Source organism: Prionailurus bengalensis, chromosome B4 (genome assembly GCF_016509475.1).
Source record: "Prionailurus bengalensis isolate Pbe53 chromosome B4, Fcat_Pben_1.1_paternal_pri, whole genome shotgun sequence".
In the NCBI taxonomy this organism is placed as follows: Eukaryota; Metazoa; Chordata; class Mammalia; order Carnivora; family Felidae; genus Prionailurus; species Prionailurus bengalensis.
This window is the reverse complement of record NC_057358.1, coordinates 99,989,661-100,002,909: the sequence shown is the minus strand read 5'-3', so window position 1 is coordinate 100,002,909 and position 13,249 is coordinate 99,989,661. Positions and strand designations below refer to the sequence as shown.

Genomic DNA, 13,249 nt, shown 5'->3' with positions numbered 1-13,249 from the left:
TGATGCACAGTTTTCTCAATACCATTTGCTGAAGAGACTGTTTTTTTACCCTCCACTGGATGTTCCTTCCTGCTTTGTCAAAGATTAGTTGGCCAGAGATCTTCTTCTATGAAGCAATAAAATAACTAGAAATTTTAGTCACCAGTTGGTCATGTACGTACTCATTCTCTCTCATATTAATACAGTTCTGTCTCTTTCCAATAGCTGCTCGCTAAGTATAATAATTTGTATTTTAATTACACATTCATGAATGGTGTTATCTTGAACTTTTTATTATAGAAAATTTCAAATATATTTAGAAAAGGATGGACTAATATAATGAATCCTCATGTACCCATCACTTCAACAATTATTATTTCAGGTCAGTTTTGTTTCATCTATAGTCCCACCTTCCCACTCCATATTTTTTTTTGGAGCAAATAATGGACAAATCATTTTATTTGTAAGTATTTCAGTATGTATCTCTAAAATCTAAAGACTTTTCTTTAAACTTTAACCATAAACAACATTAGAATCCTAAAAATGAGTAATTCTTTAGTCACATAACTAATCGATGCTTAAACTTTCCTGATTGTCTCCTAAATATTTTTTTTATAATTTTTATGTTGGACTTGGTTGATAAGTCACTGAGATTTTTTTAATCTTTTAAGTTTCCCTTGCATCTCTTTTTAACTTTTCCTTTTCAACTTATTGAAATACATGAATAAGGTAGTTTGTCTTGTTAAATTACCCACAATGTGGATTTCCCCTATGGTGATTATTTCATGTGTTAATCAGTCTCTTATGTTTGTTGCAAATTGGTCATTAGAATGAACGGCTTCCTCAAATTCAGGTTCAATTTTTTTTTTTTTTTGACAAGAATACATTAACAGTATTGTGTGTTACCATCAGGAGGCATATGATGTCAGTCATTCTTCTTGTATTAATAGCAGCCATTGATGATCATTGCCTAGGTATATTAATTCACTAAGGTATAAATTAATATCCTAACTGGTTTACAAAAATGGGGGCTCGAGAGAATAACTGTGACCCGTCCATACTTTTTTTTTTGATTAATTTTTTTTTAATGCTTGCTTTTGAGAGAGAGAGAGAGTGAGTAGGGGAAGGGCAGAGAGAGAGAGAGAGAGACACACACACACACACACACACACACACACAGATTCAGAAGCAGGCTCCACGCCCTACAGCGCTGCACGTGGGGCTTGAACTCCCGAACAGTGAGATCATGACCTGAGCCAAATTCTGAGGCTTAGTGACTGACCCACCCCAGGCGCTCCTAGTCCCTACTTTTCAAGCAAGCAAACTAGCCAACCTATATTTTGTTAGGTATTTTGTCTTCTAGACTATGAATCTTTTTGCCATTTTACAACTTTATTGAAACTTCTAAAAGGAGACAGTTTTTAAAAGGATAAAACAATTTGAAAAGTATACTTTATGCTTTATTATCTTCTTTAACTTATGAAAGTTACAAATTAGTACTTAAATATTTGTAATGTTTGAACTTCCTGAGTGGGGAAAATATGACTCAGTTATTTTTTTTCTTTCTTTTTTTTTTTTTTTTAACATTTATTCATTTTTGAGAGACAGGGTATGCGTGGGGGAGGGGCAGAGAGAGGGAGACACAGAATCCAAAGCAGGCTCTAGGCTCTCAGCTGTCAGCACAGAGCCCGATGTGGGGCTCTAACTCACCACAAGATCATGACCTGAGCCAAAGTCAGATGCTTAACAACTGAGCCACCCAGGTGCCCCTCACTTAGTTATTTCTTATTGTATGAATGCTTAGATTCTTATTATATCTTTTTTTTTGATTTGCTAAGTATTCTTGTACTTATTAGAAGCTTGAATAATATAATGTGAAAAATTTGCAGATATAATGGAACTGTAATAAACTCTAATGGGAGTCAGAGAAAGAGTTATCTTTGAAAAAGAAAAATAAACAGTGATCTACACAGTACATTAGCAGAATTCTAACCCAGCAATCTTTTGTATTTCCTTTATGTTTGGAGAACTTGTCCAAGTATGTTTACATGACTATGAAACTCCTCAAGACCCTTTCAGAAAGTTTGTGATATTAGAATAATTTTTTTGAGTAATACAATGGTATTTTCTCATTCTGTCATGAGTATATGGTGGACTTTTCCAGAGACTATGTGAGGTGATGAGGTCATAATCTGCTGGCTAGTGAAATGGAGTGTGTGCTTGTGTATTCTTAGTCTTCAGGTTTTCTTAGTTTAATTCTTTTCTTAACCAGTTTTTTTAAAATAAACTTTATTTTTTAGAATAGTTTTAGGCATACAGAAAAATTGTAGTCCCCATGTACTTTGTATCCAATTTCCTCTATTATTAACCCATTTATTGTACATTTGATATAATTAATGAATCTAGATTGACACATTATTAATTAAAGTCCATACTTGATTTAGATTTCCTTAGTTTTTACCTAGTGTCCTTTTCTGTTCCAGGATCCCATCTGGAATGACACATAATATTTAGTAGTCATGTCTGCTCAGGGTCCTCTTGGCTATGATTTCCTTGTTTGTGATGACCTTGACAATTTTCAGGAGTACTGGTATAGATATTTTGCACGGTGTCCTTCAATTGAGATTTGTCTGTTTTTCTCTAATTAAACTGGTCCTTATGGGTTTGGGGGAAGAGACCACAAAGGTAAAATGCCATTTCATCACATCATTGTCAAGGGTATATACTGTCAACCTGACTTGTCATTTCTGATGTTAGTTTCATCACTTGGCTGAGATGGTGAATTTCTCGTATTAATTTATAATAGGGCAAAATATCAGTAGGTATAATCTACATAAACAACAGGTCTTTGGAGTCTTTAGTAATTTCTAGGAGAGTGAAGGGATCTGGAGACCCAAAAGTTTGAGAATTGCTCAATTAAACCTTTAGGAACTAGCACTTTAAAGAAGAATAATTGACTGTTACCTGATAGGAAAAGAGGGATCCAGAAGGTGACGGGGGTTGGGAGCAAGGTAGGAAGAAGAAATGATAGGGCCTTCAGGAATGAGGGAGTGGTGACCAAGTTAAACTTTGACTATTTGAAAATTGTACCTAGCATTATGACATGATCTACATCTTTCTCTTTTTAAGTTTTTATTTATTTAGAGAGGAAGAGAGAGTGCAAGCCTGCTAGTGCATGTGTAGGAGCAGGGGAGGGGCAGAGAGAGAGAGAGAAACTCCAAGCGGGCTCAATGCTCAGTGCAGAGCCTAATGCAGGGCTTGATCTCATGACTGCAAGATCATGACCTGAGCCGGTATCAGAAGTCAACCAACACTCAACCAACTGAGCAACCCAGGTGCCCCTGAGCTGTACCTTTCAAGGAGCTTTTGTTTTGTTGCTGTTTTCATTTTGGCATTTACAGATACATGTGTTTTGTCTTCAGGAGTTTTAATGATTTGTCTGATTCATATCATCTACAAATAATACTTTATTTCTTTCCAATCTTTATACAGTATGTATGTCTGCGGGTGGGAATTGGAAGAGTGTTTATATATAGTCTTTTAATTTCCAGAAACTCATCCGTTTTGTGTAACTTTCAAAATTATTTAAGATAGACTATTTTGTTACTTTTTAAAATCCATCATGTCCTCTGTAGGGGGTCTCCTGTTTTAGGAATGTAGCCCTTTTGCTTCTTTTATCTCTCATGTTTTCTTCCATATCTTCCATATTTTCTTTTCATTATGCCTTCGTGTTGAATTCCTTCATCACTTTTCCAGCTCATTTATTGTAGTACATGTTTTGCTGTTCAAACCTGGTATATATTCCATCATAGTATTTTTATACTCAGTATTACTAGCTGTTTTCTCTGTGGATGTTTGGTCAGACTTCCTGTTTTCAGTATCCTCTCACATCTTTTTGAGCATATTTATTATGGTTATTTTAAGTTTTTGATGGGCTTGGTTCACTAATTCTCTCTCCTGCTGAGATTCTTCAGTTCTTTTTCATAGCATTTGGACTCCTTAGGATATTATTTTTGTGAGTTTATACTTCCTTGGAAATAATATTCTCTCAGGAATATTAATTGCTTTATCTGATTGATACTGATCTAGATAGAAAGGAAAGAGCCTAGGGACTCTTTTGGTCAATGTAGGAATATATGTCTTAGGATAGAGAATCTCTTGTTAAAATCATTGCTTCATTATTTTTCATTTGCTCCTCCCACCAATATATTCTTTTTCTTAGGGAACTTTTCTGTCCATCTCCTCTGCCTCCCTAGTTGTAATCAGTTCATTTGGGGAAAAGGGCAGTGAGAGATAGTGGTCAGCCTTTTTGCCTGCATGTGTTGTTTTGTGCATGCTACAACTCTATAGACATGCACAGTTTAAAAAAAAAGTGTTTGGAACTGTGTTTAATGTCTCTGGTTGGTATTAAATCATGTTCTGCCCTGGTAGTAAAGACAGGGTAGATAATGGTCTGCTTATTACTAGTGAGAGAAAAGGGCACAGGAAGATGACTTCCAACCCTCCCTCCTACTGTCAGACCCCTGGTCTTACCTCCATCTGTGGTACTGTATTCTCTTTCTAGTCTGAGGTTGCTTCCCATTTGTCTACTTTTAAGGATGGGTTCAAGGACCGTATTGGTTATTTCACCAGTAAGTAACTGAGTTCCCATTTGCAAAATAAATTGGTTACTTTCTTTTTGGTTTTGTGTTCTCTGTATGTAGAATGGCTGAGGTGGTGGCTGAATCGGGACCAAAAAATCAAAAGAACAGCAGCACTGTTTAACTTATCTTTCCTATTAAGATCTTTGGCAGTTGTGACATGCCCATAGTTTAAAAAGCAAAAGTAGGGGCGCCTGGGTGGCGCAGTCGGTTAAGCGTCCGACTTCAGCCAGGTCACGATCTCACGGTCTGTGAGTTCGAGCCCCGCGTCGGGCTCTGGCCTGATGGCTCAGAGCCTGGAGCCTGTTTCTGATTCTGTGTCTCCCTCTCTCTCTGCCCCTCCCCCGTTCATTCTCTGTCTCTCTCTGTCCCAAAAATAAATAAACGTTGAAAAAAAAAAAAAAAAGCAAAAGTAGAATGATTAAGGCAACTAACTCACAAGTAAATAGATTATGTAATTTACCCAATAGGAATCTATTTGTTTTTGGTCTCTTGGGTGGCTCAGTAGGTTCAGCATCTGACTCGATTTCAGCTCAGGTCATGATTTCATAGTGATGAGATCGAATCTTACATCAGCCGTGCTGACAGCTCTCCCTCTCTCTCTGCCCCTCCCCTGCTCGTCCCCCCCCCCCAAATAAACAAAAAAGAAAGCTATTTATTTTGCTAAACTAGACTTGAGGAGGAAAGCTGGCTTAAAAATTTATAATTTATTCAATATCCGTAAATAATTTAGTCATTCAGTTTTTTAAAGTGTGGTTTGGAGATTTTTCATGAATGTTTTTACTTCCTGTTTCTCCTAAGTTTTTTATAAACAATATAATTAAAGCCACTGCTCTACACTTAACTCTTAATTAAAAATTATGTCCAGGGGCGCCTGGGTGGCGCAGTCGGTTAAGCGTCCGACTTCAGCCAGGTCACGATCTCGCGGTCTGTGAGCTCGAGCCCCGCATCGGGCTCTGGGCTGATGGCTTGGAGCCTGGAGCCTGTTTCCGATTCTGTGTCTCCCTCTCTCTCTGCTCCTCCCCCGTTCATGCTCTGTCTCTCTCTGTCCCCAAAATAAATAAAAAACGTTGAAAAAAAATTAAAAAAAAATTATGTCCATTAAGAATCTTACATTTGTTCTTGCTTTTTAGAAAAATAAGCTGAGAGTTCCATCAAACTTCAGATTAGAATGTGAAGGATTAGAATTTTAGCATGTTAGAGACACATGGAGATGAAATTTGATTAAAATTTCAAGAAAATCTCTACCTGTTCAACTGTCTAGGAGAATAGAGCAATTGAAGGATTTTTATCCAGACCTCAGATCACCTTAGTAGGTTTTCATTAACTTAAGACTACTTCAGAAGTCTAATATGGTAAAAACAATAGTGATGGAGCAATGAGAAAAAGGAGAGGGGAGATGAATTTGTGTGTGTGTGTGTGTGTGTGTGTGTGTGTGTGTGTGTGTGTACGTGTGTGTGTATACACCTAAAATTTACTTTTTGGTCAAACACTTACTGGGTTTAGAAAACTAACCTACCTTCATAGAGCACATCTGTGCACAGGGTACCTTGCACTTGGGTAAGATCATAGGCAATATTGTTTGTTGCTTTAGGGGAATTAGTAGAAAATAAAACTATAAAATGAATAGCAACTAACATTTGTTAAATTTCTATCATGTGCCAGAAGCGATTGCAAGTTCTTTGAAGGCATACTTATGTAAATTTCTCATAACCCTATAGGGTAGTATTACTACCCTCATTTAATATAGGAGAACACAGAGAGATAAGTAACCCTCATTTAATATAGGAGAACACAGAGAGATAAGTTCAGGGTCATACAACTAGTAAGTGGCAGAATTAGGATACATTTTGGCTCCACAGGCCAAGCTTTAATTATTTTCCTATACTACAACTCAACCATGTTAGAATCAGCATATACAAATCCTTGAATACTATTTTTACAGTTTGGAATTTTTCTTTTTTTAAGGTAATGTCAAACCATTGAATTTGGTGTTTTTGAGCTAAGAAACAACCTGTTTAGAGTTGTGACTTGGGAAAATGATCTTGGCAGAATTATGGACTATTGCAGTGGTAACCAGCTGAACATTATAGAGTTATTTGTGGTGCTTTGAAAAATCCCAGTACTCAGGTTGCACCCCTATTTAATTAAATTAAAATCTCAGAGGGTGAGATGCAGACATCAGTACTTCTTTAAATTTTTTTATTTTTTTAAATTTATTTTTGAGAGAGAGAATGTGAGCACGGGGAGGGGCAAAGAAAGAGAGGGAGACACAGAATCGAATCAGGCTCCAGGCTCTGAGCTGTCAGCACAGAGCCTGATGCGGGGCTTGAACCCATGAACTGTGAGATCATGACCTGAGTCAAAGTCAGATGCTCAACCAACTGAGCCCCCCAGGCACCCCAGACATCAGTACTTTTTTATAGTCTCCTAGGTGATTTCAATGCATGGGCAAAATTGAGAACTATAGAAATAGAGGTAGTTAGCTCAGAGAACAAGTAAGCAAGCAGTTGTATAATCTAGGTTAACCTGTAGGGTAGTAGTAGCTGAATGGAAAATATGTCCCTTTTGGATTTTGCCTTTTTCCCTGGTTCTAGAATTTGCACTTTCCATATTTGGGTTACTTTATTAGTGTGGAGAGAAAAAAAAATTAGTTTTTGCACACTTACTGTGTTATCCTGATCTTGGCTTGATGTCTCACATGCTTTCTCATTTAATCTTCTTCATAATACTGTGGGGTAGATATTATTGTTTTTAGAAATGAAGAAACTGAGACTCTGAAGGGGTTAGTAATTTTTCTAAGATCACATAGCTAATCAGTGGGACATATTAGGATTTAAATACAGATACTCTTAATTTTGTTATTCTTGTCATTGAATGAGGCTACTGTTTTTATATTAAAAATTGATCTGTGTCATACCTAGCCTTTTTAAAAATTTTTTTTTTTTCAACGTTTATTTATTTTTGGGACAGAGAGAGACAGAGCATGAACGGGGGAGGGGCAGAGAGAGACGGAGACACAGAATCAGAAACAGGCTCCAGGCTCCGAGCCATCAGGCCAGAGCCCGACGCGGGGCTCGAACTCACGGACCGCGAGATCGTGACCTGGCTGAAGTCGGACGCTTAACCGACTGCGCCACCCAGGCGCCCCATACCTAGCCTTTTAAAATTTGTATGTGCATTACCTAATGTGTACTTTGAAAAATATCTGATACATGATCTATTTTATTTATTGATTTTTAAATGTTTATTTTTGAGAATGAGCGTGCACGCAGGGGAGGGTCAGGGAGAGAGAGAAGGAGACAGAGAATCCAAAGCAGGCTCCAAGCTGTCATCCCAAAGCCCAACACGGGACTCAACCTCACTAGAGGTCATAACCTGAGCCAAAAGTCAGACACTTCACCGACTGAGCCACCCAGGCACCCTGTGATCTATTTTATTTAACTCAAAGCTTTGTTCTCCTGTAACTAATGTTGATTTTTCTGGCTGGGGTGCATATTTTGGCATTTAGGCAGTATATTGTTGCTAAAACATAAAGAACAGTTGCTAACTACATTTTTGTGTATGGTAGATATTATGAGTCATGGAGATTGATGTTTCCATAATATTATTATCAGTCTTTCCTGTGGCTTGATACTGAACAGCATGATACCCTAATCAGTGATTTGTTAGAAATAGAACTATAGAAGAAAAAAAGGTATTTGTTATATGGTTCTTATGTCTTAATTCAGATCCTAGTCATGATTCAGTATAGAATATAGGCTTATGTATCTGTGTAAGGAATTGACCAAAATGAAATTTCAAGTAAAATAAACTCTTACTTCAGACTGAAAATTAAAATTATTTAAATAGGTCATAAGATTAAGTGCCATATACTGAAATATTTATGTATATGAGCTGTCTCCTATAACCAGTTGTCATATCTAACTTGGCATGATTGTGATGTTTAACATGGTTTCTTTTGTGCTTTTCAGGTGATTAAGAATGGTTAGGTCAGATATAGAGTATGTTAATGAGGTCAGAGGCCAAGGTCGTGGGTTTCATTCTTTTAATGGGCAGTTCACTTTTTTTTGGTTTTATAACCACAGACTTCACCAAGCAGTCTCACCACATGCATGACATTAGTTACAGCTGACACAGTCGATTTTGAACTTCCCTTGTATATAAAGTCCTTGATGAAGGAGGTTGCTTTAATCATAACAAGAGACCACCATTACCAGAAGAAATATAACTTATGCTCCATTACCAAAAATCAGTGGTGAGTCTATAATAGTGTTATTTATGAAGGACAGAATTATTTAAGAAAAAGGATGGGGGAATTCCTAACAAAGGTATTTGGGCTTATGATGGCCAGAGACTAATAGCAGAAGAAAATATGAATATGCTTTACATTACAACTAAAAATAATCTTAAGAATTGAGGTAATGAGGTGATTTTCTATGTTGAATTGTTTGTATAACAGAATTTTAGGATTAGAACAGATCTTATAAGCAAATAAGAAGACTAAATTCAAAATATTTATTCAGATTTACCCAGGGAATCGAGCTAGGCTTAAAACTGAGATTTCAGAATTCAAGTCCATATTAGTTCTTTGTGTATATTAAGCATGCAGAATGTCATAGTTTGGAAAATACAAAGATGTGTAAGACTTTTTTTTTCTTTTTGCTGTAAGAGAATTTGACTCATATCATAAACAAAGGAACTCAGCAAACCACATACAAGAAATTCTTTGCTAGGGATTAGAGTTACAATAATGACTAAACCTTTTTTTCATTCGTGCATTTATCATTCAGTGTTTGTTGAGTGTCTGCCATGTGCCAGGCTTTGTTCTAGTCTGAAGGGATACAACAGTGACCAAAACAGACTAAGTTCCTACTTCAGTAGAGCTAACATTCCAGTGGAGGAAGACAAAAAAAAAAAAAAAAAAGAAAAATACATAAAAATATATACTGTTATGTGGTGATTGTTGTGATGGTAAGATGGATAGAGAATGGCAGAATAGGGGATGGGTATTGCTGTTTTCTGGGAATATTATGAAAGTCTTCTGATGAAGTTACTTTTGAACAGAGTCCTAAAAGTAGTTTTCTAGGCAATGATAAGAGCCAAGTGTGGAGTTTGCAGGTCTGTTAGGCAGACTATGGTGGTTAGGCTATAAGTGTCGAGGGAGAAAGGTGAGTGAAGTGTCTTTCACCTCCTCAATCAAGTGATCTTGTTGGCAGTGGGGACCATGTTTTTATTGTGTTTTTGAATTCCTGTACCTAGCATAGTAAATGAATGAGGGAGGTAAGACTGAATGCAAGGATATGAGAAAAGGTGATAATTGGTCTGGCTTAGGTAGTAGTATTGATGGGAATTGAAGGAAAAGACTAGATGTGAGGTAGACATTGTCTAGGTAAAAATCATCACAACATAATGACTTCGTAAGATGGGGGGAAAGAGAATCTCAGATTATTAAAGGGTTTAGGTCTGAGTGAAAGAAAGAGGCTATCATTGGAAAACTTGGGCAGATTGGCATCAAAGCTGATTTCAGAGGGAAGCTACTGAGTGCTGTTTTTGACTTAAAGATGCTTTCTAAAACAAGCTAAATAATTTCTAAAATTGGCTTACAGAATTTTATTATTTTCAAGTTTATTTATTTTGAGAGAGAGTATGCTTGAACAAGTGGGGAAGTGGCAGAGAGAGAGGGAATCCCAAACAGGCTTAACACTGTCAGTGCAGACCCTGATGCAGGGCTCAGTGTCACAAACCATGAGATCATGACTTAAGGTGAAATCAAGAGTTGGATGCTTAGCCAAGTGAGCCACCCAGGTGCCCTTGTTTATAGAATTTTAGAACCAGAAGTCAATTTGCAATGTTTGAACATACAGGTAGCAATATTTTGGAGTGAAGATTTGGAAATAGACTAAGTCTGAAGAGGAAACTTGAAAGTTGTCTAAATAAACATAATAAATAAGCCTAGAGAATGAATGCAGTCTGCTGGAAAAGAGCGGTAGAGAAAAAGCAACAAATAGTTGAGGACTGAGCACTGATGATGGCCATTCACTTACCAAATGAGAAAACAAACTAGAGGCAGGAAAATAGGAGAAGGGAAGCCAGAGGAGTAGAGTACTTTAGGAACCAAGGGAAGAGAAAGCTCGCATGGGGAAAAGGCTGGTAGAATTATATGCCTACCGGGAGGGCAGAACTGTGAAAAGCTCCAGAACAGGCCAGAGAGGACTTCACAGATTGGCAGATTGACTGGAATTTACGGGAGCCTCAGAATTTTTTTTTTTAAAGGATTTAGTTTCCAGTATAAACATATTATTGCACTTTTTTCCTACTTCTTAAAAGATTAATGCACCACTTAATTCATTTGATAAACCATGGGTGCTCTCTAAATTCAGATTCAAGTATATGACATTAAATCACTGCTGAGAAAATTTGTTTTTTTTTTAGATCTTGCCATATTCAGAAGTTGCTGAAGTTCAAGAGACAGTGAGTAATATATGGTGCTATGTTTGAAATGTTAACATTTTTATATTTTTTCAGGATTTAAAGTTGGATTCTTAAAATATATTTTTCACTGTATTTTATCATAGATGATTATGTCATTATACAAGGTAGCTAATATAAGTTAAAAAGATCAGATTTAAAATTTTCATTTTTTCCAAAATGTAAATAGGTTTAATTTTTTTTTTTACTGTAAAAATAAATACATGCATACAAATGTGGCATGTTTAAACAATACAAAAGAATGTAATAAAATTCTACTTTCTAGAGGCAACTACTTTTAATATTCTGGTGGTCTCTGTAATTTACTAAGTTTATTCATATGTGTATATCTTACATATGTAATTTTATAAAAGCAGAGTCCTACAAACTTTTTTGTAGCCTATTTTTAAAAGTTAATATATAATGAATTGTTCGGTCAGTGAAAAAAAAATTTAACGACTACATGGTATTTCATTGTGTGAAGGTATTATTGTTTATTTCATAATAGATTACTGTTGGAGATTACTACAAATGATGTGATAAATACCTATGGATACATCTTTTTGGATATTTCAGATGATCATCTTGGTATACTTTCCTAGAAGTGCATTTGCTGGGTCAAAAGGATGATTAGGTTATTTTAAAATAACTGCTTGGCAGGCCAGTTAATATTTTCTATCTAACAGTGATAAGCTCTAGTTCCTAGAAAAGCACTTCTGTAAAATATCTCCTGTAAAACTCAGGGATAAAATGTACACAGTGTGTGTTTTGCTGATGATTGTAGGAATAGGAAAAGTTCTGCTAAGTATAGAGAGATGACTCCTGTCAGAAGAACAAACAAACATCTCTCACTGAAGATTCTTATTCTAAGGGCCAAAGATAACAATAAATACAGCACTTTTGGGATGTGTTATATAATCCTCCTTCCCAATTGTGGCTCCTGAGAGCCAGCTGCAGCAGGATTGCTTCTCTGAGTACAGCTCGATCAACTTCATTGAGGGAAGAGGCGCTACTTGCTTGAAACTTTATTTTCAAGTTGTATCAATGCTTGATGAGCTGTACTTTGGCTTAAGCTCACAGGATGACTTAAGTCACATCAATATGTATGCTAAGAGGGAGATGCTATGCTACTGGCAGTGGACTCAAGCTCTACCTCTTATGGGATTGTTTCTGTGTTTTAGGGTGGTCATCTGTCCTGAATTGCTTGGGATTAAGGGGCTTCCCAGGATGAGTGTGTGACTGTGAACTTTTTCTGCCTATTCCTTTAACTTCTGAAAGATGGTGTATGCTAGTTGTTGGTGGCGTGGTAAATATTTAGAAGCACATTACAATAAAATCCCAATGTTTGCATAATGCTCTTTTCCTGAGATTTGTAGACTAAAACCGGTAGAGATTTAGGTAATGGCTATATTTCATGCTTTTAGTTAAAAGTAGTTGATAGGGTACTCATTAATAATAAATAGAAAAATGCTAGGCATCTTAGTATTATTTTACTATTTTCAATCCATAGTTTCTGCCAAAGTAGAGAATCTGTTTATATGATACACAAATTGTTGAAATGACTGTGTGGACATTGTTGAAGTGATAATGATAAATAGGATGTTACTCAATTAGGGGAAATGTTTCCATCATATATTAATGGTCTTTTGTTTTGTTTTGTTTTTTGAACACGATGAGGAAAAGTTCCTGGATTCTTCCAAGATTCTAGTAGTATTTTGGTTCTCTAACAAAAGCCAAGAAGAGTTGGCTAGCTTTATATTTTTTAAACTATCTTACAAGATACTTATATGGAATGTTTCCACATCAGTAATTTCACACTGTCTTTATTCATGTGTTACACAACATGGGACTGTGCGAATTAGGCCCATGTCCTAAAAGCAGTAAAAATAAGCGTAGCGTGCAATTTAGCCTTGCACACAGGACCAGTGATGTAAGTTACATGGTAAAATTAATATGTAATCTTCAATTACTTAAATCACTTTTCCTATTGGCATCACTTACAGGCAATTCTGGGAAGATAATTTCACTTGTATCCCAGTTTAATGCTTTTGTATCCACAATCTTCTGGGGAAGGTTTCTGAAGTCTTGCTTATTTTTTTTATTGTTTTTCCACTTTTGTTTGGAGTGTTTCAGCTTAATTCTTAGTTCTGTTGTTCCAT

The 13,249-nt window shown here is 36.2% G+C and overlaps 1 protein-coding gene across 11 annotated transcripts in view; it reads left to right on the top strand.

Annotated features, from left to right (window-relative positions):
* Positions 1-13,249, top strand: part of OSBPL8 (oxysterol binding protein like 8) — a 158,384-nt gene that overhangs the window by 53,980 nt on the left and 91,155 nt on the right. For 5 of the 11 annotated variants that reach the window (XM_043561540.1, XM_043561538.1, XM_043561532.1 and 2 more), the window contains exon 3: positions 11,055-11,093. The exons of 4 other annotated variants lie outside the window; for them this stretch is intronic. Coding sequence is in view for 5 of the 7 variants with exons in the window: in XM_043561532.1 (XP_043417467.1) it covers positions 11,055-11,093 (39 nt within the window). In the remaining 2 variants the exon portion in view is untranslated. Of the gene's footprint in view, positions 1-8,707; positions 8,878-11,054; positions 11,094-13,249 lie in introns of all 11 variants that reach the window. 2 more of the 11 variants (XM_043561535.1, XM_043561534.1) reach the window with 1 other exon arrangement.